This window comes from Pezoporus occidentalis, unplaced genomic scaffold (assembly GCF_034315485.1).
Source record: "Pezoporus occidentalis ecotype Australia unplaced genomic scaffold, CSIRO_AGI_Poc_V1 ctg25, whole genome shotgun sequence".
In the NCBI taxonomy this organism is placed as follows: Eukaryota; Metazoa; Chordata; class Aves; order Psittaciformes; family Psittacidae; genus Pezoporus; species Pezoporus occidentalis.
Genome location: NW_026914394.1, coordinates 6824439 through 6846963, shown reverse-complemented (window position 1 = coordinate 6846963; position 22525 = coordinate 6824439). Strand labels below are relative to the sequence as shown.

Below are 22525 nucleotides of genomic sequence, written 5' to 3'. Positions count from 1 at the left end.
TGCACAGCCGACCCGGGGCCGCCTCAGCAGACACAAAATGGCGGCCCACCCTCCTCAGCTTTCCCGCTCACCCCTCGCGCCGGGGCTCGAGGCGGGGGGCGGAGCCTCCGCAAGGGGGCGCGAGCGGGCGGGCGGGCGCGGCCGCCTGAGGGGAGGGGCGCGGGGCGGCGGCTGCCGCTGAGGCGGTGCCGGGCCCGTCCCGCCTCCCGCCCGCTACCCCCGCTCGGCAGCGACGGCGTCTCCGCGGTCTGACTCCTCCTCCTCCTCCTCCGCCTGCCGGGGAGGTGAGTAGGGGAGCCCGGTGGAAGAGGTCCATTACGGAGAAGAGGCCAAGGACGGCCGGCTGTGGCGGCGGCTAGAGCTCTCTTCCTGCTCGCCCCGCCCCGGGCGGCCGCCTCATAGTGACACGTCTTCTCACCTCCCCCTTTCTCTTTTTCCCCCGTCTCCTCACGTCTGCCTATATCACGATAGTCGCGCCAGCAGCGAGTTTGGGGGGTGCTTGCCTGCGTGCGGGATGCTGGGCGCTGACGGCTGGCAGCCGAGGTCAGTCCTCAAGGCCGCTGCCAGAAAGGAGGAACAAGGAAAAGGCGGGGGAAGCCGGCGGTGCGGTTCCTCTCCTGAGGGGAAGGGAGGGAGCCGAGGCTGCTGTTGGAACCGAGCGCCGCGGGGCCCCTCGGGAGGGGATGACCGGGGCCCTCCCGGTGGGAAGGCATGCCCCGTTGGGTATGAGTGCCGGCTGGGACACGCTTGGTTTAGCTGTTTTGAGCCGTTCTGTTTTCTAGGCCGGGTGCCTGGAAACGCACCCTGTGTTCGGGAGCGAAGTATCAACAAAACGCTCCGTAGATCCTGGTTTTCCTCAGTATGGATGAACAGCAAGGAGCCCAGCAGGGAAAAGTTAATATGCACGTGTCTTCCACAGGGACACCTGTAGTTGTTGTGGTGTGGTGATAATAAAAGTGAAAGCAAAAAATCACGCTTTGTTGTATTCTCAGTGATACAAGATAGGGTTTTTCAGAGTCAGAAGCAAATTGATACCTTAAAACTGCAACAGGATGCAGTTGTAACTGACTTTTTGGTGCAATGCAACTGTTTGCAAACAAATACATGGTATCTGTTCAGGTGAAATGAAGTAGTATTTCAGACTTCCCTGTTTGAGGGAGTTCCTTAATACGTCTCTGCTATTTTGTTTTCTTTGTTTCAGGGTAACCAACCAAAGAAGTTATGAATATCATCCGTGGTTTAAAGTTGTTGGGCAGGAACTGTATTTCCTTTCGTTTGGCTTCTTTGACAAAGGAGGCAAAGTGCAATAACTTCTATAAGCCTTATGCAGGGTATTGCCGAACTCAAGTCAGTTGTACACGAGACAGGGGCCAAAGGCTGGATTTGAGTGGAAATGCTAGAAACTGGTTTTTGACTGGAAGCCCTGACTCTGACAGAAACTTCATCAGTAAAGGACTGAGATGTCTTTTGAATGTCCCAAATACAGCAGTACACAAGAATGCACAGCACAGTCTGGGAAGGTTTTGCTTCCAGGCATCTCATCCCCTGGGAAAGACAGTCACATCCCTCCAGATCAGCTCCATAGGGGAACTCCCACACCATTTCCCAGCTTGGAACATTCAGATCGTCAGGTCTCTTCACACATCACCATCATTTCAGGCTGCACCAGCTCCTCTTTTCTGGATTATTGTTAAGCCAGCTCAGAAATTATTTGCTATTCTTCTTGGCAGGTAAAACACTATGTCACTTCCTCTCAGTATAAGACACCGTTATACAAAGATGTGTGCATGAGTTTGTGAAGAATGGTAGGTGTATTTGTAGTATTTTCATTTCAATAGCTGCAAGATTTTATAGGGCTGGGGCCTAGGCTGAAAATTTGCTCAACAAGAAATCATTTCCATTATCAGAGGTGTTAGACATATCTTTTGCTCTTTCCATTCTTATTTATGTGTGGTAGAGGGAGATGAACCGAGACACTAAGGGGCATTCCTTCTTCTGTGGGAGGTAAGAAACGGAGTGGAGTTGAAGCCAATTACAGTATAATATTCCCTGAACTCTGACGTGAGGTTGGACTGTAATAGGGAATACAGCAAGAGCAGACACTAAGAAATTCTTCTTAAACTGAATCCGAAGTTAACAGTATTTATATCTTACAGGAGCATAAGAAACTGGTGGAAGGCACTTCCTCCTAATAAACGGGAACTTTTTAAAGAACATGCAAGACAAAATAAATGGAAGATACTCCTGAGTGTCAGTAGCTTTGGAGTTTTATTCATTGTGTTTTATTTTACTCACTTGGAGGAGACACCCATCACTGGGCGCCCCCGACTGCTGGTGTTTGGAAAAGAACATTTTAGGGAACTGTCCCAGATGGAATATAAGATGGTAAGACTTTAAAGAAACATTCAGAATACTCCAAAACTGTTAATGCTTTTATTATGGTGCTGAAATAGTCCAGTTAATGAGATGGGCAAACAAACCTTGTCATGTACTTGATATATTTTGAACTTCATACTCAGAACCCTGCAAAGGATGCATATCAGCTACTCCCTGCTCTTGTTCTGTCCTTTTTAAGCACTGACATCAGCAAACTGCTCAGGGGCATGTAATAGTTAAAGAGCACATTACCTGTGTGTAGCAAACACTTCTAACTGTGTTACTGTAATCTAACAAGTACAGAAGTCTAGTAGAAGCAGTAAAAGCACAGCTAATGGGTATATGCTGAGATCTGTCTCATGTTCTATGCTGAGTTGAGCGTTCTTTGACACTTGTTTAAGGTCCTCTTCTATGCTGTCAATTTGTAAGGTAATAACTCTCTACCCACATTCAGTTTTTCATTGGATCAGCTCATTTTTCTATAATTGCTTTCCTTTAAGCTGTCCACTGCATTAGTTTCTGTAACTTTGAGTTCTGTGACGTTCTGTTCTAAGGCCAGTGAAATGTGATAATCCATATATAAATGTTACTGTATTCCTGTCTGACAGGGAACATGAGATAAGAACTGAACAAGTACAAGGATATATTCAAATTATATCTTTTGTATAAGTTTGACTGATTTACAAATTACAACAGAAATATACAGATAACAGAAAAATCATAAATTCAGCTGGAAATTCAGAAAGGTATAGACAGTTTTGCCAAATTGTGATACAAAGCTTAACTGTGGATTAGGAAAATGCCAGATACAAGAGGCAGTAGGTCCAAGTTTATACAATCTTATTTTTGATCTGTGGTCATCAGTTTACTTCCTTTGAAGTTTATTAATCCTTAACTTGTGGTTCTGAAAGCCTCAACTCTTATGTTGGCTTTGGCTGCATGAAAGAAAACTGTGTGAAAATTTCGCTTTAACTAAGTTGTGTGTAGTCACTGAATTAGTTTACCATTTAGTCATTTATTATGTGTTTGTCCTTCATGGCAGTCAAGATTTTTTCTTTGTTTTTAAGTGGATGGAGGAATTCAAAAGTAAAATGTTACCTGAGACAGATCCACGCTACCAGGTTGTGAAGAGAGTTGTTGGTCATTTATCTGAAAGCAATAAGGACATCCCACAGGTCTCTGCACTCGAGTGGGTTATCCATGTGGTAGAGGAACCAGGTGTTAATGCTTTTGTGCTTCCAGTAAGTTGAACCCAATACAAAAATTATTAGTCATATTGAAAGAGCTTTTATTTATGTGTCTTATACTTACTTTTTACTCTTTTGCTTTACAGAACGGTCAAGTATTTGTCTTCACTGGGTTGCTAAATGCAGTTTCTGATATTCATCAGCTGTCCTTCATTCTGGGACATGAAATAGCTCACGCTGTGCTGGAACATGCAGTAAGTATTTAAAGAAAGCTGTCTAAAATTCTTATATTCATTCTAATTACTTTAATTCAGGTTTTTCCTATCACTACCAAACATAGTTTCAGTGTGACTCTTTCAGCCTGGTGAAAAATGGAGTTTGACATGAACGTATTCTGCTACAGTATATGCTTGTTACTCATGTAGTACTTAATAACTGTTGGAAGTGCTGTAGCAGTTAGTGTTAGCACAAAGTCTGCCAGTGTCTCTTTCATAGCTGTACAGATGGATTATGGCTTGCTATTAACAGTCCTTTAGGACTTGGTTTGCAGATGCCTCTCCTGTAGCACAGACATAAGGATCTAGAGGCACTCAGCAGCTTGCTTTGTTACTCCCACACTTGCTAATATCTACAGAAGTGGATATACTTTAATAAATTATTCTAACATGCATGATATTTTTATTATAGTACTACCCAGTCTTAGAATGCCTGGAGCTTGAGTCTGCATTTACAGAGAATGGCTTTCACAGACTTAATTTTTCTGTATCCTGACCTGGATATGTTGAATTTGGTTGTTCTTTGCCATTTGAATTACAATGAATGTAATAATTTTGTTGGGCTGTGTAGGTATGTCCTGGGTTCAGCAGTAGCTCCTTTTTTCTCCTTCTTGGTAGCTGGTGCAGTGCTGTGTTTTTGACTTTCGGCCTGGGAACAGGGCTGATAACACCGATATTTTTAGTTACTGCTCAAATGTTTAGCCTGACCAAGGACTTTCTGAGCCTTATGCTCTGCCAGGGAGGAGGGGAAGCTGCGAAGAAGCAGTGACAGAACACCTGAGCCAAACTGACTGAAGAAGTATTCCATACCACAGCACGTCATGCCCAGGATGTAACTGAGAGTTACCTGGAAGGGCTAGTTCTCTGCAGGGTTGGACTAGGTATTGGTCAGTGCTCAGTCTGGCAAGGTGGAGCGAGTTATCGGTCAGCGGGTGGTGAGGTGTTGTATTCTTTTCCCTTTTTATTTCCTTTATTGTTATTGGTGGTAGCAGTAGTGATTTGTGTTATACCTTAGTTACTCAACTGTTCTTATCTCAACCCGTGGGAGCTGCATTCTTTTGATTCTCCTCCCCATCCCTCCGGGAGCAGGTGGAGGGCAAGAAGGGGTGGGTGGTGAGAGAGAAACTGTGTGACTGGCTTGCCAGCAGGGCTTAAACCACAACAAGGTACAACTATGCAAAAAAGAGGATGGTATAGAAATATGGATCATACTGTTCTAGACTGAGGGGATTTGCTAGAAGGTGCTTGTTTACCTCCAGATTGATGTCTTCCTATGTATGCATGTAATTTCTTCCTATGTATGCATATGTCAGTTTGAGGAGACATAATCTGTAAACATAAAGATCTTACTAAAATTGCAAAAAAATCTGGAAATGGGTAAATTAAAATTAAAAAGTAAATTTTAAAGGCAGTGGAAATACAGGAGAATTTAGTTACTTCATCCTGTATGATTCTGGATGACCAACAGTTCACATCAGAGCTTCTTGGGCTCAGCTGAGGCAAGTAACTTGCTAAACTTCTAAAAAGTAGAAAAAAAATAGTTCTAATAATAAAAAAAAACTTAACTTTGTTTGTGCGGAACCTGTGTTACCCAACAGGCAGAGAGAAAAGTATTGCCCGATCCAGCTTGTGAGTGCTCAGCTCAAGTTGTTGCATTTCAAATAAAACTCTGAATCCAAAAGAATTTTAATTTCTTTCTTTGGGATCTCAGTTTTGGAGATTAAAGTAATGTAGCAGAAAATAGACAATAAATATATAATGCCTCTTGTCACCTTATCCCATTAGTGTTCCTGTCTAAATGATGCCTTAAATTAATGTAAAAAAACAGTCTTCCAGGTCTTCCTATAGATTTTTCATTCCAGTTGAGGTGTTTTATGGCCTTTGTACTAAAGAACTCTGTCTGCATGTTGCCATCATCTTATCTCAAGCTTTGAATCTCTCAAACTGTGTTTGTTCTAGCTGTATTTATGCAGGTGGCAGGGATTCTTGACTGGAAGTACCTTGTATCCAACCATTAGAGCTTTTTTTTTCGTGTGAGCAGGGGACCTTATGCTTGCCCTGTTCCTGCATAAACTCCCCCACCCTTTTTTAAAGCGTTTCCAAATCCTGTTATGTTCTACAGACATGTCAGACAGGAATGAAAATGGGACAATTTCTGTTTGCAGGCAGAGAAAGCCAGCCTGGTTCACTTCTTGGATTTTCTATCACTCATCTTTCTCACTATGATTTGGGCCATCTGTCCTCGAGATAGTTTGGCAGTTGTTGGCCAGTGGCTTCAGAGCAAGTTGCAGGAGGTAAGACTGACACTTCACAACATCCTTTTTGAGTTCCATGTAAAAACATTTTTAATCTTGGGGAGATAGTCCTACTAAATAATATATTTGGGGGGAAAAGGCAAGAGAAGAAATATTAGCAAAAATTAGTATTTGAGTATGTTTAAAATGAAATGTTGATGCATATTTTCATTTGTCATGCTGAAGAACCTCAGGTCTCCCTAAATGACTAGATTGAGCTGCACAGGCTCTGCGTACCTGCTTGCTCATTGTCTTTCTGACATGTAGTTCCCCCTTTAAAGCTGTATATATTGAAATACTATGGTTTTATTTTGAGGAGTTGTTAAATGTTTCTAATCAAAATAAAATATATGGAATTCTTTAAATATATTGTTAGTGGTAAGAATGGTTTCCAAGATCAGAAAATTGAGAATCTAAACATTCCTTTAAAATATAAAACATGCTATAATAGAACTTACTGAAATAATCTTTTCAGATAGCACATATTCCAATAAAGTAAAATTTAGAGGCTTTGTGGTGCCAGTTTTCTTCAGTCTAATTTGTCTCTGCCTTCAGACAGTTACTGATCCATTTCTTTTTCAAAAAGTGGGTTTTCTTTTAGTTTAAAAGAAATTCTGCTTACATCATAAACCAAACCTGAATTTAAGTGAAAGAGCTCTTTGGTTTCTTTGACTTCTCTTGATGCTTCTCCTGAGATTTCCCCTAGTTCCTCATAAGCATGAACTGAAACATAACCAATCTGTTTTGGTAGTTCTTATGCTAATGGGTGGATGTGTGGTTTCTGAACATAAATTATCTCTAAAGAGCTAGGATATTTGTACAAGTAGCTAAGAAACCAATACATTGATGAATTCTAGCCAACATTTTGAAGAGCTGAATTTGGAAAAAAAGTGTGAATCAATCCTGAGACTGCTCATAATTTAGACAGCAAGATTTAACTCCCTGTCAGCATCTTTTCTCCTTTTCTAGGCTAACTGCAAATGCTATTTTGGCATTGTGGACTGGAGTTGTGCTTCAGATTGCAAATGGAGTCTGAGTTTCAGTTCATTTTCCTAGTGTGCTATGGGAAAGATCTGTCATATATGAGAGTTTGTACTCTAGTGTCCTGGACTGTCCGTTGATCAAACTCATCTTCAGTAACATTAAACATACCCGTATGTAATGCAGAATAAGGGATTAATACTTGCATCCCCTATACAAAAGTTGTTGAATATAATATTTTCTTTCTGTTAGTCACCCAGGAGGGCAGTGTCTGTTTCCTGGACTCAGTTCCTATTGTGCTTGTGTGAAAATGTATCTTTCTGCACATTTTCTCAGCATGGTTCTTGACCTCTTCTTCCATATTTTACTTTATAAAACTTTAGCATGTGACCCTATGAAAAGGTTATTTAAGCCATGTTGCAGCGCTCGCTTCTGTTTCTGTACTTGTTTTTCTGTTATTTCCTCAAAGGCTCATGGTTTATTTTTTATTATAATAAGTATTTATATATATTATTATAAGTAGTTTCCAGTGACTCTTTGTAAGGCTTTTGGCATGGAGCTCCAGTTCTGATATTTCTCCAAACCTAGTGGGTTTGCTTGCCTTAAAAAATTAAGTTCTCTTACAGAATTCATTCATGGTTGTTCTTTAGTCATGCAGTTCTGAACTGAAAGGTGTTGGTTTTTACAGCAATGGTTATTTTATATAGGAACTAAAGCCTAGTAATTATTCTTGAAATAGCACAATACATGTTTTACTGAGTTTTACTCAAATCCTGCACGCTAGTATGTACAGATCCAGTACTTCATACTCCCTTTCTTGTGCACCACACACTATCAGATAGGTACTTCATGTGGAAATTGGTGATTTTGGATAGTCAACTTACCTTAAGGGAACTTCCTTTTCTTCGACATGTACAGACAGCTTCAAGTAATTGGTTTTAAAAATCAAATCCACTTCTTTATTATGTCCAGGATTTTAGATCAGGAGCCCTGCATGGTCATAAGCTGTATCTTGCATTAGAATTACTATAGGGAATCACATCACAGTGCCTTTATGCTTGTATCTTGTCTGTGACTAGCCAGTAGCAGATATGTAGGCGAAAAGTAAGGGAAGTATCAGCAATTATAGGGCGATAGTTTCTTCAGATGATATCCTTGCTTCTGTAGTCTGCAGCATGGCAGGTCCTGAATTAAAGACTGAATTAGTGTTGTGTTTAATTTTAAAAAGACACCCATGTTATTTGTATTGGGATTGACATACAGATAAATAGTAATACCCTATTGTTTAACTGTAAATGCAAATAAATCTAAGGGGTAAGAGTTTAAATGCTGATCCTTTTATTACCCTCTTCTTGCTGTCCCAGATCTCTCTATCTACATGGTCTATTAAGACACATGCATTCAGACATCAATTTCCTAGTTCTTAAACTTCTGCAAATCTTTTTGGAAATGGATGCTACCCCATAAATGCTATCAGATAAAGAGCTGATAAAACCTTTTTCTCTTCACTAGCCTTGCACATGCCCATTCTTGAGTTGATAGTTCCTAATCAATGCCTAAACCAGAATGTTGTGACATGTTCCTTATCTCTGCATGAGTGGGCTGTTTTAACACTTCCTGCTTTGTATTTACTATAACCTGATACACCAGGGCAGGGCTATCCCAATCTACATGAATTACATATGCCAGAATATCCTGGTATTATATGACTACATAACCATTTGAGAAGGCTATCACTCTCTTAGTGTGTGTTAATACAATGTCACCATAGGGAAAAGGGAGAAGAGTTAGTCAGATTTATGTCTTCTAGTTTCATTTCTCAATAGCAATTTGCAACTTGTGTTGGTGGATAATCATGACAGGGGAGTGACTGCTGCATGAAAGTGTTTATGGCTGTATTCCATACTGTAGCCTGTTTACCATACCAAATAGATCATACCAGGTTTAAAAACAGTCATCATAAAAGTTTAAGGGAACCACTGTTTTTTTTTTACATACAATTGCTACAACAGAAATCTTAATAAAAGAGTGAAGTGAAACAATTCTAGTTTTAAAGATGGCATTGCGCCGTCAGATGCTGCAAAAGAGCTGTGAGGCTGCCTGATGAGAGGGGCCATGAAAATACGTGTCATTTGAATACAGGATCAATGAATTACATGTAATGGACTTAAAGGTTACATGAAGTAAATTAATACTGATCAGATGCGATGTGAACATGATAAACACCATTTCTTATGAGATCAGAAGAATAGCTACAGTGTTCTAGCTTTGTACACATTCAAACCCAAGAAATAAGAGCTTTGATGTGCTTCTTTGCAGTTTATGTTTGATAGACCATACAGCAGAACATTGGAGGCTGAAGCTGATAAAGTGGGACTTCAGTTTGCAGCAAAGGTAACTACTACTGGTTTATTTTAGTAGCAATTTACCTGCCATTTTTCAGTTTCTATTGCAATATGGGGAGTTTCATACTTCATACAGAGGTAAACTGTGTGGGAGGATTCCCAACTTTTTGCAGATCTGTCTATTAATGAAGTAGTGGGAAATAAAACAAGTTATAGGGAAAGACAAAGTCATTCTGGCTAAATTGTATGTAATAAGACTGAAGTTTATAAAGTTGTGCATCGTTAACTACACAGTATACTTTCTATGCAGTTTATTATTACTGGAAAAAAAAACCCTACATATTTATAAAGAGGAGAATGCTAAACAGTGAGCTTTCCTAAGAAGGATTTAATAGTTTGGAAAGGTATAAAGTACTCCTAACCATAGAATCCCAGACTGGTTTGGGTTAGAAGGGACCTTAAAGTTCACCCAGTTCCAACCCCCTACCACAGGCAGGGACATCTTCCACTAGAGCAGGTTGCTCCAAGCTCCTGTGTCCAGCCTGGCCTTGAGCACTGCTGCCAGGGGTGGGGCAGCCACAGCTTCTCTGGGCACCCTGTGCCAGCGCCTCAGTACCCTCACAGGGAAGAATTTCTTCCTTATATCTTAGTGCACCTGGTTTATAATATCTGTTCTCATAACAATACAGTAAAATTGAAGAACTTTTTGATATTGTGATTATATTTTCTGTGATTTCTGATAATTGCGAAGTATATCAACGTTGTTCTAGGATTTAAATATTTAGTCAAAATGCATCCATAAAAATAATGTGACTTTGCTAAAGACAGGCACAAATTTGGTCAGAAACTGCTCAGCATTTTTTTTCTAATTAGTCTTTCTCAATCACTTTTTTTTTTGTGCCTGTGTGTTTTAATTCTGAGTTCCAGACGCTAAACCAGCTCTTTCATAACTGAGTTCATTAGAGGTAGATAAGTGTTGGATAACTGTGAGAGTAGCACCACCTGGTGTTAATATTTCACAAAGAAAACTTAATTTCCTTAATAATTATTAATATTTCTTCAAGGAAGAGTTTTTCAAATTAACCCTGACTCTAGGGTTGAAACTGTATTTGTAGTTTAAAGGCATCTAAGGGAGTAGTACAGTCTGTGGGAGAAAAAACAGTAACTGCTGTGTTGATGCTCACTGCTTTGTAATGCTGAAGATCTGGGGCCATACTAGGAAGAGTCAAGCAAAGTGGTATCTCAGCATTACTCTGCTGGTGCAGGTAATCTTTTTATAATAATAATTTCAAGAAATGCATTCAAAGTATAAAGCACTTCTGGATTTCTGGAGGGGGGAAAGAAAAGTAATTTTCTTACCTTCTGAATACTCATCTCTTTTCCCTTAAACAAATGAAAATTAATGTAGGTAATCTTATTCTTTCCCCCTCTCCATTTAAATGCAAATATAAAGGGGCCTGTTGGTGATACACAAATACTGTTCTTAAAGTTAGTGTTCCATGACTGTCTGTGGTTAAATATGTACTTCTGTGGAGAGAGATAGGAATTCTGCAGAATTACTATTTTAATCTGTGAGGATTACACAGATCAGCCTTGAAAAAGGCAGTGTGATCAACTTACAGAGAAGTCTTTGCACCTCATTTTTAGAGATACATAAGTATGAATTATTATCACTTTCTATTTTTGGCTCTAAATTTCTTCCTGTAAGTTTGCCTAAATCTGTGGAGATGATTAATTTGTTATTTTGCTGCACTGTGTCTAGCAAATGTAAATTAGAATATGCAGCTGAGTTTGGTTTTTTTAAAGAGCAAGTATAGGCCAGAAATTGTGAAGCTGTTTTTCTCCTGAATTTTGTATTTCAGGTGTAAGGTTTTTAAGGTTGGTGGTGTTGCATAGATGTTAAGAGCAACAAATCCAGTGTTTTATCTGGATGAGTCTTTCACTGCATTTAGAATCATAGAATCAACGAGGTTGGACAAGACCTTTAAGATCATCAAGTCCAACCTTTATGCCAGCACTGCCAAGGCCACCACTAACCCGTGTCACTGAGGGCCTCATCTACACAGTTTGTGAACACTTCCAGGGACGGTGACTCCACCACTGCCCTGGGCAGCCTGTTCCAATGCCTGGGCACCTTCTCAGTGAGGAAATTTTTCCTAATATCCAGTCTAAACCTGCCCTGGTGCAGCTTGAGGTTGTTACTTCTTGTCCTGCCACTTGTTACTTGGGAGAAGAGACCGACCCCCACCTCACTGCAACCTCCTTTCAGGCAGTTGTAGAGAGCAATAAGGTCCCCCCTAGCCTTCTCTCCTCCAGGCTAAACACCCCCAGTTCCCTCAGCCGTTCCTCATAAGACTTACTCTCCAGATCCTTCACCATATATCAGATATTTTAGAGCAGTGTTTTCCTGTCAGATATGAGGGGGACCATCTAACCAGACTTTAGAGATTTAAAATTTAGGAAGTCTGTTGTAATTCAATATCCATTAGAATGTCTATTGTATTACTTTAAAAATACAGTGGTTTATAAGTTTCCTTTCTGTTTTCAGGCTTGTGTGGATGTAAGAGCAAGCAGCGTATTTTGGCAACAAATGGAATTAGCAGAAACCATTCAAGGGCAGCCGAAGTTACCAGAGTGGCTCTCCACACACCCTTCTCATGAGAACAGAGCAGAGCACTTAGACCGGCTTATCCCAGAGGTGAGCAGAGTTGAAGGAAGTTTGTCTTTCTCTCTTAGGAAGGTTGCCAGGATTATTTTGGTATTGATTCATGAGCTACTTATATATCAATTCACAATCCACTCCCGTAGCATCAGTCTTATCTTTCTCTTTATCCTTAGAGAAGTTTCCTGTTACATAGCTCTCAGTGTTAAAGGTTTTATTAATTGAAGAAAAATTAACATAGCACAGATAAAATGCAGTCATATTCTAGGATTTCTTTACTTTCCTGATTTCTGATCAAAGTGTAGTATTTTTGCTTTTGAATGGCCTTCCTTGTGTAGATGTGTCCATGTCACTGATCTTATCCATTCTTTTCTCTTTTTTGCCATTTTGAAAGCCAGTTTTTAAGTTGGATCCCTAAACTGTCTCGGCTCCTCTTGCTTTGAGTAGCTAGCCCTGGGCTGTCAAATAGAGAATGCTCCTTCCTATCCTGTCTCTCTCACTGACATGGGATTGAATATGCCTCGAATAATGTGCCTCAAAAGAGCATCAGATCCCCAGTAGATTCCCTAATAGCCCTAATAGTTATGATAGGACTCTGGGGATTTTGCAGCCTGCTTTTTTCTTCACGTCTCTGTTCTGTCAAATTAGGAGCAAATGTTACCCCACTCCAAGGAACTTGAGCTAATTCACACAATTGCCCTTCAATCTGAAGTCTTTGTTCTTTCCTCTCAGAGGAATGCCAAGTGGATAGCTACTTGGGGGTTCTCTTCATTTGATGTGCTACTCATTGGTAGCTTAAGGACAGAGAACCCAGTTTAGTAATCCTAGTTTGTTACTATTTCTTTAAATAGTGGGGGTTTTAACTACAGAGAAAGAGCATGGGTTGCTTTTTGCCTCGTTTTTTCTCTTTAAGACATAGTGTTTAAAGCATTTCACAAGAGCACTGTTTTTCAGCAAGCTACTGTGTTTGGAAATTCCCTTTCTTGAAACCAACTCGTAATTTTTAGTTCTTTCTCCTCTTTTTGTGTTTTTTATTTTAAACTCTCAGTCACTTTAATCCTTTCTCAGTTCCAAACTGTGAAGACAGTTGAAGGTTTATTGGCAGAGGGAGGCCTGGAATGTTGAGGTGTTTGCTGATTTCAAAGGAGAAAAAAGGATTCTCATGAATTCTTTGATGAAAAGGAATGCAGTAAATACTCTAAATGATGGTATAAATCAAAACTAACATTAGGGCTAGGAGGTTGGAGACTGGCCTGACGGAATATTTTGAGTATACACAAATTCTATGCTGATTGTGAGACTATTTTGATGGATTTTTTTTAACACATTGGAGCAGCTGAATGAAAAATTATGCTTGTTGTGGAGTCCTAAGTTTAGGTAGATTGAACATAAAGGTTTTGGGATCCTTTAGTTTCATACAGTTATTGATTGACTTATAAAACAGGAATGAAATAGATCACTTCTTATGTTCTACCCCAGGACTAAGCAGGTAAGTTAAATAATTGAGCAACTGTGTAGAACTGGCAGTCATGTTACTTTGCTCTTATCTCCTGCAGTTTAGCAGGTGCAGTAGTCTTCATCTTTCTATAGCCATTCTCAATTCCAAAAGCAGTGGGGGGGTAGGAAATTATCTTCCAAAAGTTAATATGTGACATTTTCATTTGCCTTTTACCTTAAATGGTTCTTTGTGGAGTAGGATGAGAAAGCAGGGGCCAAAGGCTTCCTGTTTTTAAAAGAAGTTCACTAGATAAGTGAGATTGATACTGCAAAAGTAGAATAAAAATTAAATAAAGTATGTAGAGATGTCATTGGAGGCTTCTTGTTTGAAGTGTTGACTCCATCAGAGAGCTGCCTTCTTGAAGCTGGATCTCAGGCACTTAAAGGGAATCCCAGGGCTTTGTTATTATTGTTGTTCAATATCCCACCTTTTTGTTTCATTATTCACACAAAGGGGTTTTTTGAACACTCTTTTTACCATATATATTTAATGGCCATTACATATTCAGAATCTGGGGGGGGAGAAGCCAGGTTTTGAAAATAGCCTTTTTATCTCTGTATTACCTCTCTTTGGAGAAACTGTACTTATGAATCAGTATCAGATCCATGATGAGTACTGTTGTGTTTCATATGCTGATGGATTTGAAACTGAGATGGTTTTCAGGACAATACAATATCTATTATTAGACAAGCTACTGGAGCTGGGGCAAATAGGGACAAAGTTTTGGGCTTGTCAGACCATACAGATGTTTCTCTACGGACTTCTAAGCAAGTACCACAGTAAGATGCCAGCATAGAAAGTGAGAATTTATCTTCAGTCTCTGAACCTTTTCTTTTAATGTTCTGTGGCTACTGTTTGTCTGCCTTTTTCCTACTAAGCTCTGCAAGTGGAGCAGTGTGCATGAGCTGAAGCCTCAGCTATACTGACTAAAGCAGAAGGTTATGTACTGAGCCTTGCCTGTGACACAAAAATTTATCTTGATGTGACATTTGCTTTCTTGGCATCATGTTGTTGGCTCAGATTCCATTCTTCATTCACTGTAACTCCTGTTTCCCACTCTTTCTTGTGGAAATGCCATGCTGAGATGATTTTGAGAGCAATACTAAGTTGGGACATGCCAGCTCTGCTGCTTCTCCTCCTTTGTTTGCTTGCTCAATTAACTTGTCAAAAAGTGAATGAATTTGCTTTGGCAAAACCTGTTCCTGTCAAAGCCACATTGGCTGTTTATTAGTTGTATTACTGTGGGGGTAGTTATTGCTTATTCCTCAGTCTGCTGCCTTTGGGATATTGAAGATACATTTATTTCACTTCCTTTTAAAAATGGGTTGGTGTATTTGGCCTTCACTTGTGATGTGAAGATTGCTTCAAATAGTTCTTGTACCAGAATATACTAATTAATCCCTATCAGTGTGAAAACTGAAAGGAAAATTAGAATAAAAAAAATACTGACCTCCCTATAAAGTTGTGAAATATTTGGTCACAATTTTTCTGTGCCAACAGAAGCAAAGATTTGAAGACTTAGCAATATATATGTTGTTTTTCTCCAACAAGTAACAAATCCATCCATTCTTTTAATCCTCTTTTTACTACTGCTTCATTTGTAGAACCTGTTGTCTTCCCTGTGCCTGTTAATTGTAATACAGTTTTCAACTCAGCATTTCTTATTTGGTAATTTTTCCCTTTTTTACCCTAGATACTTGTGCTGTTTCTTAGTTTTTGTCATAATTGGAAGGTCAGAGCTGCAGTCAGCCGTGTTGAGGTAATCATAGTTAATACACAAGAGACTATAACCCTTGGCTTGGTTTGTGGACAAGAGAATGATGTGACTTTTATACTGAGAGTGCTGATGGCCTGAGATGTAGGATGAGCTCCAGAAGACTATAAGGTGTCAAGATGCAGCAGTTAGCCTGGTATCTGTGATGCTGATGAAGGATTAATACTGGCAGCTAAAAATTACATGGCCCTGTATTTGTCTCTGCTGGAAGGCTTTATATGAAAGAAATAGCACGAGGTGCAGCTCCCGAATTATTATGCCTTCCCCTTCCCCAGCACACTGCAGGAGGTGACTGCAGTTGTATTGGTAAGAAAAACAGCTTCACCTTTGTTACTTAGAGGCAATAGTTTGATATTTTATTTGAGACCTCCTGAACTAGTAAGCATGCAGGTGGTCTTTATTCTGAACAGCAGTACTTCTCTCTTAAGGTTAACTTGAAATGACCAGCATTAAAGTACTCTCTGTTCCCAGCTGAATCTATGTACTCTGTCTAGCTAGTTAACCTTGGCTCAGTTCTGTCTTCTTTATCAAGAGCACTCTTCAGTAATAACAGCCAATGGAACATGTTCTGATTATAATATCAATATAACATCCATATGCATGTGCTTCATTTAGAATGGTTTTACTTGTCCTCTTACCCAAATTGTCAAAAACCCAATTGACTTGAGCAATATTAGATTAGATCCAATGTGCTTGACCATGTTGGGCTGCTTTGTGTTTCAGGAAAAATGATACTGTTAACTCCTCAGCTTGTTACTGGTCTCCTAAGGATGTTACAGAGCTGCTGGCACAAAACAATATAGCAGCAGTCAGTCAGCTGAGCCAGGGGAAGAACACAACTAGGACTGAATGCTGCATGGCAGTCACAAAGGCCACTTTCACTGGAGTATGTAGTCATAGCTGTCTTTAACATGTCAACAAAGCTCCCCATTCTCATAGCTGTAGTCTCTTTAATGGCATGTGAGTTGACGGTGTTGAATAGATGCCATCTTACCCCCCTTGCACAGCTTTATGTCTAGCAAGAACACAAAGACATCCACAAGGTAAAAATATTGACTCTGAAGTGTGGATTTTACCTTTGCTGTTGTGAGTTTAGCATTTGAGATGGTTTCACTCATGGAAATAGGCCAGGCACTATCTAGCCATGAAAACCAGAGACATAAAATCGCTAAATTAGTTTAAAAGAAGATTACGTTACCCTTTCCAGTATACAGCCTAAGTCTTTATATTTCCATTTGCCTTGAATAATGCTGTTTGACATTAATGCAGTCTAGCAGCAGCTTATGTTCTAGAAGAGAACAAGAGAAAACTCTTGGTTTGTCAAAAATGTCAGTTTAGAAATTAATTGGTCACTGAAGCAGAAGAGTGTTCAGTGGTACAGTTACATTTAGTGACTACATGGACAGTCATGCTGGAGAAAAACAAATACTGAAAGCTTTATTCATGTCTTTTAAAAGTTAGACAAGAGGAATATTTGCATGCCTAAATCAGACTTGTGTATCCAGTAATTTGAATGTTACATTTCAACAAGAAATAGCTGGAGAAACCCTTGTTCTACATTCCTGAAACACATCTTTTTCCAGAGCCAGTTGTTAAATATAAATGCTGTTTGTTTCTAGCCATTTACAGCAAACTCTTTATCAGCTTGCTGTAATAAAGATAGGGAGAAATATGTTTTCATACCCCCTTATGCAAAGAAATGAGTTAAGAAGCTCTGCTCTTCTGTTTTGTAATCTGCTGCAGTTTTCCAGTGTTGCCTGTGGGAGAACACCAAATCGCTTCAAACTGGTGGGCAAATTCTTGTGCACAGGGGTACTGGTGTATTCGATATGATATTTCAGCCAAATCTAGTGTATATAAAGAATCCATGGCTATGAAGTGGAATAAAACACACATTTGAACTTATTTTCCCATAGAAGGGTTGAATATAAAGCTGGATGTTAATCGGCCCAGAGTTTTGTGCTGTGACTTGAGGCCAAGATACAGATAATAATGCATAAAAGTGACTACACCACAGTGGCTATTGATGAATGTTAAATATCAGGCTAGGTTTTGACTTGTTTTCTTGCTGTTTCATTTTGCAAGTCTTGAAAAAATAGTTCTCAGTGGAGACATAGAACCTCCTCAAATTCTGCATATAATATTTTGCTATATGATACATGGGATCTTACTTATCTTGATCAATTTAAACGGGTCTTGTAAGAGAATCCATGTAGTAGGTCTGTGTCCAACTGCTTGCAAAGTACTGTGTCAGATTTAGTCGTGTGGTATCCATTGTTGGCTCTAAAATGAGCTGCCTGTTTGTATGGACTAATCAAGGTATCTTCAGCACTGGTAAAATGAAACAACCTTAAGGATCCTTTAAAGCAGCTGACTTCATACAGTTTCATATCAATTTCTCCATGGTGCCTCTGAGACATGAGATTCATCCAATGTCATTCCTTGCTCAGATTGCCCACAAGGCAGGATGACCTGGGGGGAGTGTGCTCGCACTAATGGATTTTGATTCTCTGGAAAATTCTTCGGCTCCTTCGTGCCTCTACTTTCTAATGTGTAGAATGGAAGCAATGGCACCTACTTAGTGAGCAGGAGTCACATAAAGTTTGGTCTCTTTTTATCCAGATGAATTTTTACATTTTAGAGACATTGTTTTCTCCAATACTTAGAAGCTGTGTATTCAAATGCTTCTTGGAGATGAGATCACTTCTGTAACTGGTCCTTAACTGTACTGATCAACCAGCTGGATCTCTGGGCCAAACAGTTCAGTGTCCATTATGTTATTGGAGGGTTTTCCCTCCTTTTCTGAGGTGGGCATCTATATGTAGTCACTTTAGTCATAGAACCTATCTAGTATAAAGTAAATTACTCAGAGCTCTTTTTTTTTCTTGGTGCAGTTATTTTATTTACATGTGAATGTAAATTTAAAGGTAAAAGATACTGACATAGACAAGTATTGCATAAAGTAGCTGGAGAACTTCCTATCTATTTATATCTATTATGTACCTGTGGAGTATCCATTCTTTGAGAGATTGTCTGTGAGAATGATTATCATTCTTCATTTTTTCCCATTGTTTTACTGTATTGCTACATTTCTTTTCAGGAATTCTTGGTTTCTGTTGACAAGTTGTTTGGTAACAACTCAGGCTCAGTATTGTACTCACTAAGTTCTGTGTGCAAATGCAAACCTTACGGAAAGCCAAAGTGCTGACTGAAACCTTTGTTTTTCTTACTTAAATGAGCTTGATTTGTTTTCCTATGTATTCACAGGCTCTTAAAATAAGAGAGAGCTGCAATTGCCCATCTCTTTCTGGACCAGATCCTCGCCTCATTTTCAAACTTAACATGCAACATCTTCTGGAATCGTCTCAGAATCAAGAAGCCCCAAATTCTACAAAGCGAGATCACCCAAAACCCAAACTGGATTTTCCTCACCCTCAAAAAGTGGAAGATAGCCCAGTAACTTTTGCAGTTAAACCTACAAGCTAATGAGAACAACTTCCAATTTTTTGTAAACTTGTGGTCCCTGAAGGTCTCTCTTCTAACACAATTTTGTCTTTGAACCATAAAGAAGATGTAGCCACTCATATTCTATGTTTTTTAAAAGTGATCTCTCACTCAAAGCAATAAGGAACCATGCCCACACAAGAAGAGCGGCATGTTGGAGCAGAAAGCTTCTTAATCATCAAGAGTTACTAAAATAAATCACTTCTCAGGGGAAAGATAATCTCATACAATCCAGTCACACAGTGTAATTTTCAGCTTTATCAGGCTCACCTTGATCAGAGGACAGATGAGCCAGAAGCGTCCCTAAAGCAGAGGAAAACGTACAGTTTTCATCACTTAAGTTGTATGGTTTATCTTGCTGTAATTTGGGTTACATCTCTTCAGCTTCATTTGAGAAATAATGAGGAGAGCTCACTGCCTGCTCCACATCTGGTATCTTTAAGAATATTAAGCTGAGATGTGGTAATAGCCTATGGGCGAGATACACCCCCGCTTAATTAGGTGGATTTACTGCTGGGATTTTTCTTCTTTCTAAGGCATTTTAGAATATGGATTGATTCAACATTTTTCTTCAAAGCAACCTGAAAGGGTTGAACAAAGTTCAATTTAAAAAAAGGAGTTAAATGATTTTCAAGCAAGTCTTTCTTCTGAAAGAAACACAGTGTAAGAACCATAGTTTGTAGCACTGGCATCATAGAATCCTAGAATGGTTCGGATTGGAAAGGACCTTAAGATCATCTAGTTCCAACCTCCTGCCATGGGCAGGAATTCCTCACCCTAGACCATGTCACTCAAGGCTCTGTCCAATCTGGCCTTTTAACGCTGCCCAGGGATGGAGCATTCACCACTTCTCTGGCCAGCCTGTTCCAGTGCCTCACTACCCTCACAGTAAAGAAATTCCTTATATCTAACCTGAACTTCCCCTGTTTAAGTGTGAACCCATCACCCCATGTCTTATCACTACAGTCTCTAAATGCTTTGCAAGAATGGCTGTTGCCTTTTTAAAATGATCAGGGTCCCTCATCAGAGTGCAGTTTTCCTGCCTTGACATTTGATCTACATTTGGATAGAAGTGATTGCTGATGTGGAAATATATTATGTAGTAGACAGATACAGCAAGATTCCTTGACTACACAGCTTTTGCAGCTGTACCTTATCCTAAAAGGTGTCTTCTCTTCAGGAAACTGGCATCCAGTGCTGAGCATCCCTCCTGTCCCCAGCCCCCTGAAGCCACACATTTTATACTGTGGAGGCAAATATGCACAATATAGGTTAAGCTCTGCCTTTTGTGATGGGCTAACCAGTACCGCATGGTATTCTTCATTTGCACATGTTTGAGTTATCCTTGCTTTGCGTTTGAAAGTATTGAAGTGGTGATCTTACAGGAAGATGTAGAAAAAGGTGGCAATGAATGGAAATAAAAATGCAAATCCCATTCCTTTTTTCTGTTAAGAGGTATTTGCTATTGGGGGTTTTGTTACCCATATTAAAACAGAAATCTGTTTCATCTATGGTAGGATTTTACATGAAGTGGACATTTTACAATGTATCGTATTTTGAAATATATATATATAGGGGGCAGACTGTATCTTATTTCTTCAATTAAATCAGGATACAAGCTTTTAGAAAGGAAAACTCCAACCTATTCAGTGATGCCAGTGAATACAGTTGGGGAAAAAAGGTTGTGAAACAAGTAAATCTTTTCCTGACTTCAGTCGATGAACCAAGGTCCTTTGAGAAACACCAGCAACTCCCTATGCAGAGGTAAGTTGATGTATGTGTAATGTTGATGATTTTAGGTCTGATTACATAGCTCTAGACTGGCTGCATATTGCTTACAAGCTGGTTTTAAATCTCTGCTCACTACTTCTGGCAAGATGCAGAAGCTCCAGCCTGACTATTATTCATCCATCCATTTTTATTTCTAGTGACAGGAGGTTTTGTAACAGCCGTTCAGTGATGTGTTGAAGCATTTGGACGTTGTCACCTAAAGGTAAACAGAAAAATACACCAGTTAGATTTCCCTGTGGACCTTATAGCTTATAAAGCAACACTGAGACCCCAATGCTGCTGCCTCCCTCTCCTTCCAGTGTCAAAGCTTGTTTTGTTATCCCGGGCTCCTGGTCGACTTGCAACATGATGCTTGCGTCTGTTAGGACTCAGGACAACATAGAGTTTCTGAAGTGTTGCAGTATGAAACTAGACAAATTTCCTCTTTCTACTGTTTTAAGTGACTGAAGTATTGCAGTGGAACACTGGAGGTGCGTTTTTTTAACACCAAGGGAAATGTTCTTAATTTGTGTGTAAATAGTATCATAACCCTGATCATGGTGATGTGAGAGAAAAGGTTTCAAGAGAGAATTAGCTTATATTAGACCAAAAAACGGCTTGTGTCCTTCTTCCAGCTATAACCAGCAAATGGCTTGTGTACTTCTTCCAGCTATATTTGTCTAATAAAACACATCTCTTTCCTTACAAACCTCACATACATATATGAACATAGGTACATACAGTACACACCCAAACACAAGAGTTAGACCTCTACGCTAAACCACTAGTTTTAAAGTGCAATATGAGATGCTGAAAATTTCAGGTTTTACTTTACCTCTTGAATTATCCCTAATATTTTTCTCAGATGTTTTAGGAGGGGTTTCTTCTTTCTGCATCTTACATCCAATGCAGAAAATGCCTTATGCTCATCTGCCTCTCGAGGGCACTTTTCCCTTAAATTCTTAGTGAATACTTAACCATTACATCTGTCTATATCTGTTTTCTTTCTTAAACAGAAAAACGTTGCTTTCCAAAGATTTGGGAAGTCATAGGAAAAATGACACTTTTAAAATTAAAGGTTATAATAATTATTTTTTAAGCTGTGTGCGTATAATAATATATTTAATATGTTAATATATATAAACCATAATATATTAATAGCTTGCTAATCATAATAATTATCATTTCAAAATACATCCCGTAGGAAAATACTCTAGTTGCAAACTCCTGATGATCTGTAGAAACTTTTCGTTGCAGTTGTGTAACTTAGTATGTCACAGGAAAAACAGATCTAAATTCAATACTTGAAAGACACATGTCATACAAGGGGGAGGATAGTGGCTGAAGTGAAAAAGGCAGGATAGATCAGTAACAACACAACTGCATTTCCAACATCAATACTGCTTCCTGTTGAAAGACTAAATATCCAATACAAATCTCACTAAATCTCTTCATGCATTTACAGTACTGGGAGTGTTGAGAAGTTTGCTGAGCAGGGGGTGTGCATTCAGGGCAATCCTATAATAAAAACTGCTCCTTATAACTTCGAGTTTATCATCTTTACTGTCTTTTTAAACTTGAAATACCAGGAAAGCAAAGCAAACAGCTATTAGAATGCCCTTTGTTCTTGAATTCTCTTTGTAGTCATTAAAGCAGAACAATCCTGCAAGCTTGATGCTTTTTTTCATACATTATGTAGGCTGCCACAGCTATGTTTTTGCATTGTGGGGTTTGTGTCTCAATATCCCTGGCTGAAAAACTATTTCCAATAAAACAGTCTGTTGTAAGCTGTTTTACTGACAACACAGTTCTCTCTGCTGAAAATCCTTGATTTTCCAGCTCTTGGGAGCTTCTGAAGG

The 22525-nt window shown here is 39.4% G+C and overlaps 2 protein-coding genes across 4 annotated transcripts in view; one reads left to right on the top strand and one right to left on the bottom strand.

Annotated features, from left to right (window-relative positions):
• The window catches only part of FGGY (FGGY carbohydrate kinase domain containing), a 448818-nt gene that overhangs the window by 357423 nt on the left and 68870 nt on the right, over positions 1–22525 (bottom strand). The window lies entirely within an intron of this gene.
• Positions 110–22473, top strand: OMA1 (OMA1 zinc metallopeptidase). 3 transcript variants are annotated; one of them, XM_062623169.1, is made up of 9 exons: positions 110–284; positions 1202–1730; positions 2157–2385; positions 3444–3617; positions 3710–3817; positions 6004–6132; positions 9433–9507; positions 12007–12156; positions 18660–22473. In XM_062623169.1, the coding sequence occupies exons 2-9, from the start codon at positions 1222–1224 to the stop codon at positions 18876–18878; spliced, it is 1593 nt and encodes a 530-aa protein (XP_062479153.1). In that variant the 5' UTR covers positions 110–284; positions 1202–1221; the 3' UTR covers positions 18879–22473. The 3 variants fall into 3 exon arrangements, with proteins under 3 accessions (XP_062479153.1, XP_062479152.1, XP_062479151.1); XM_062623168.1 differs by lacking the exon at positions 110–284 and adding an exon at positions 331–603; XM_062623167.1 differs by lacking the exon at positions 110–284 and adding an exon at positions 331–718.

What these genes read in the sequence shown, in the direction of transcription:
- OMA1 (XM_062623169.1), top strand. Translation starts at nt 1,222, where the DNA reads ATGAATATCATCCGTGGTTTAAAGTTGTTGGGCAGGAACTGTATTTCC. An exon ending in CCCAGATGGAATATAAGATG is followed by an intron (nt 2,386 to 3,443) that starts GTAAGACTTTAA and finishes TTTGTTTTTAAG; the next exon opens with TGGATGGAGGAATTCAAAAG. An exon ending in GACTTCAGTTTGCAGCAAAG is followed by an intron (nt 9,508 to 12,006) that starts GTAACTACTACT and finishes TTCTGTTTTCAG; the next exon opens with GCTTGTGTGGATGTAAGAGC.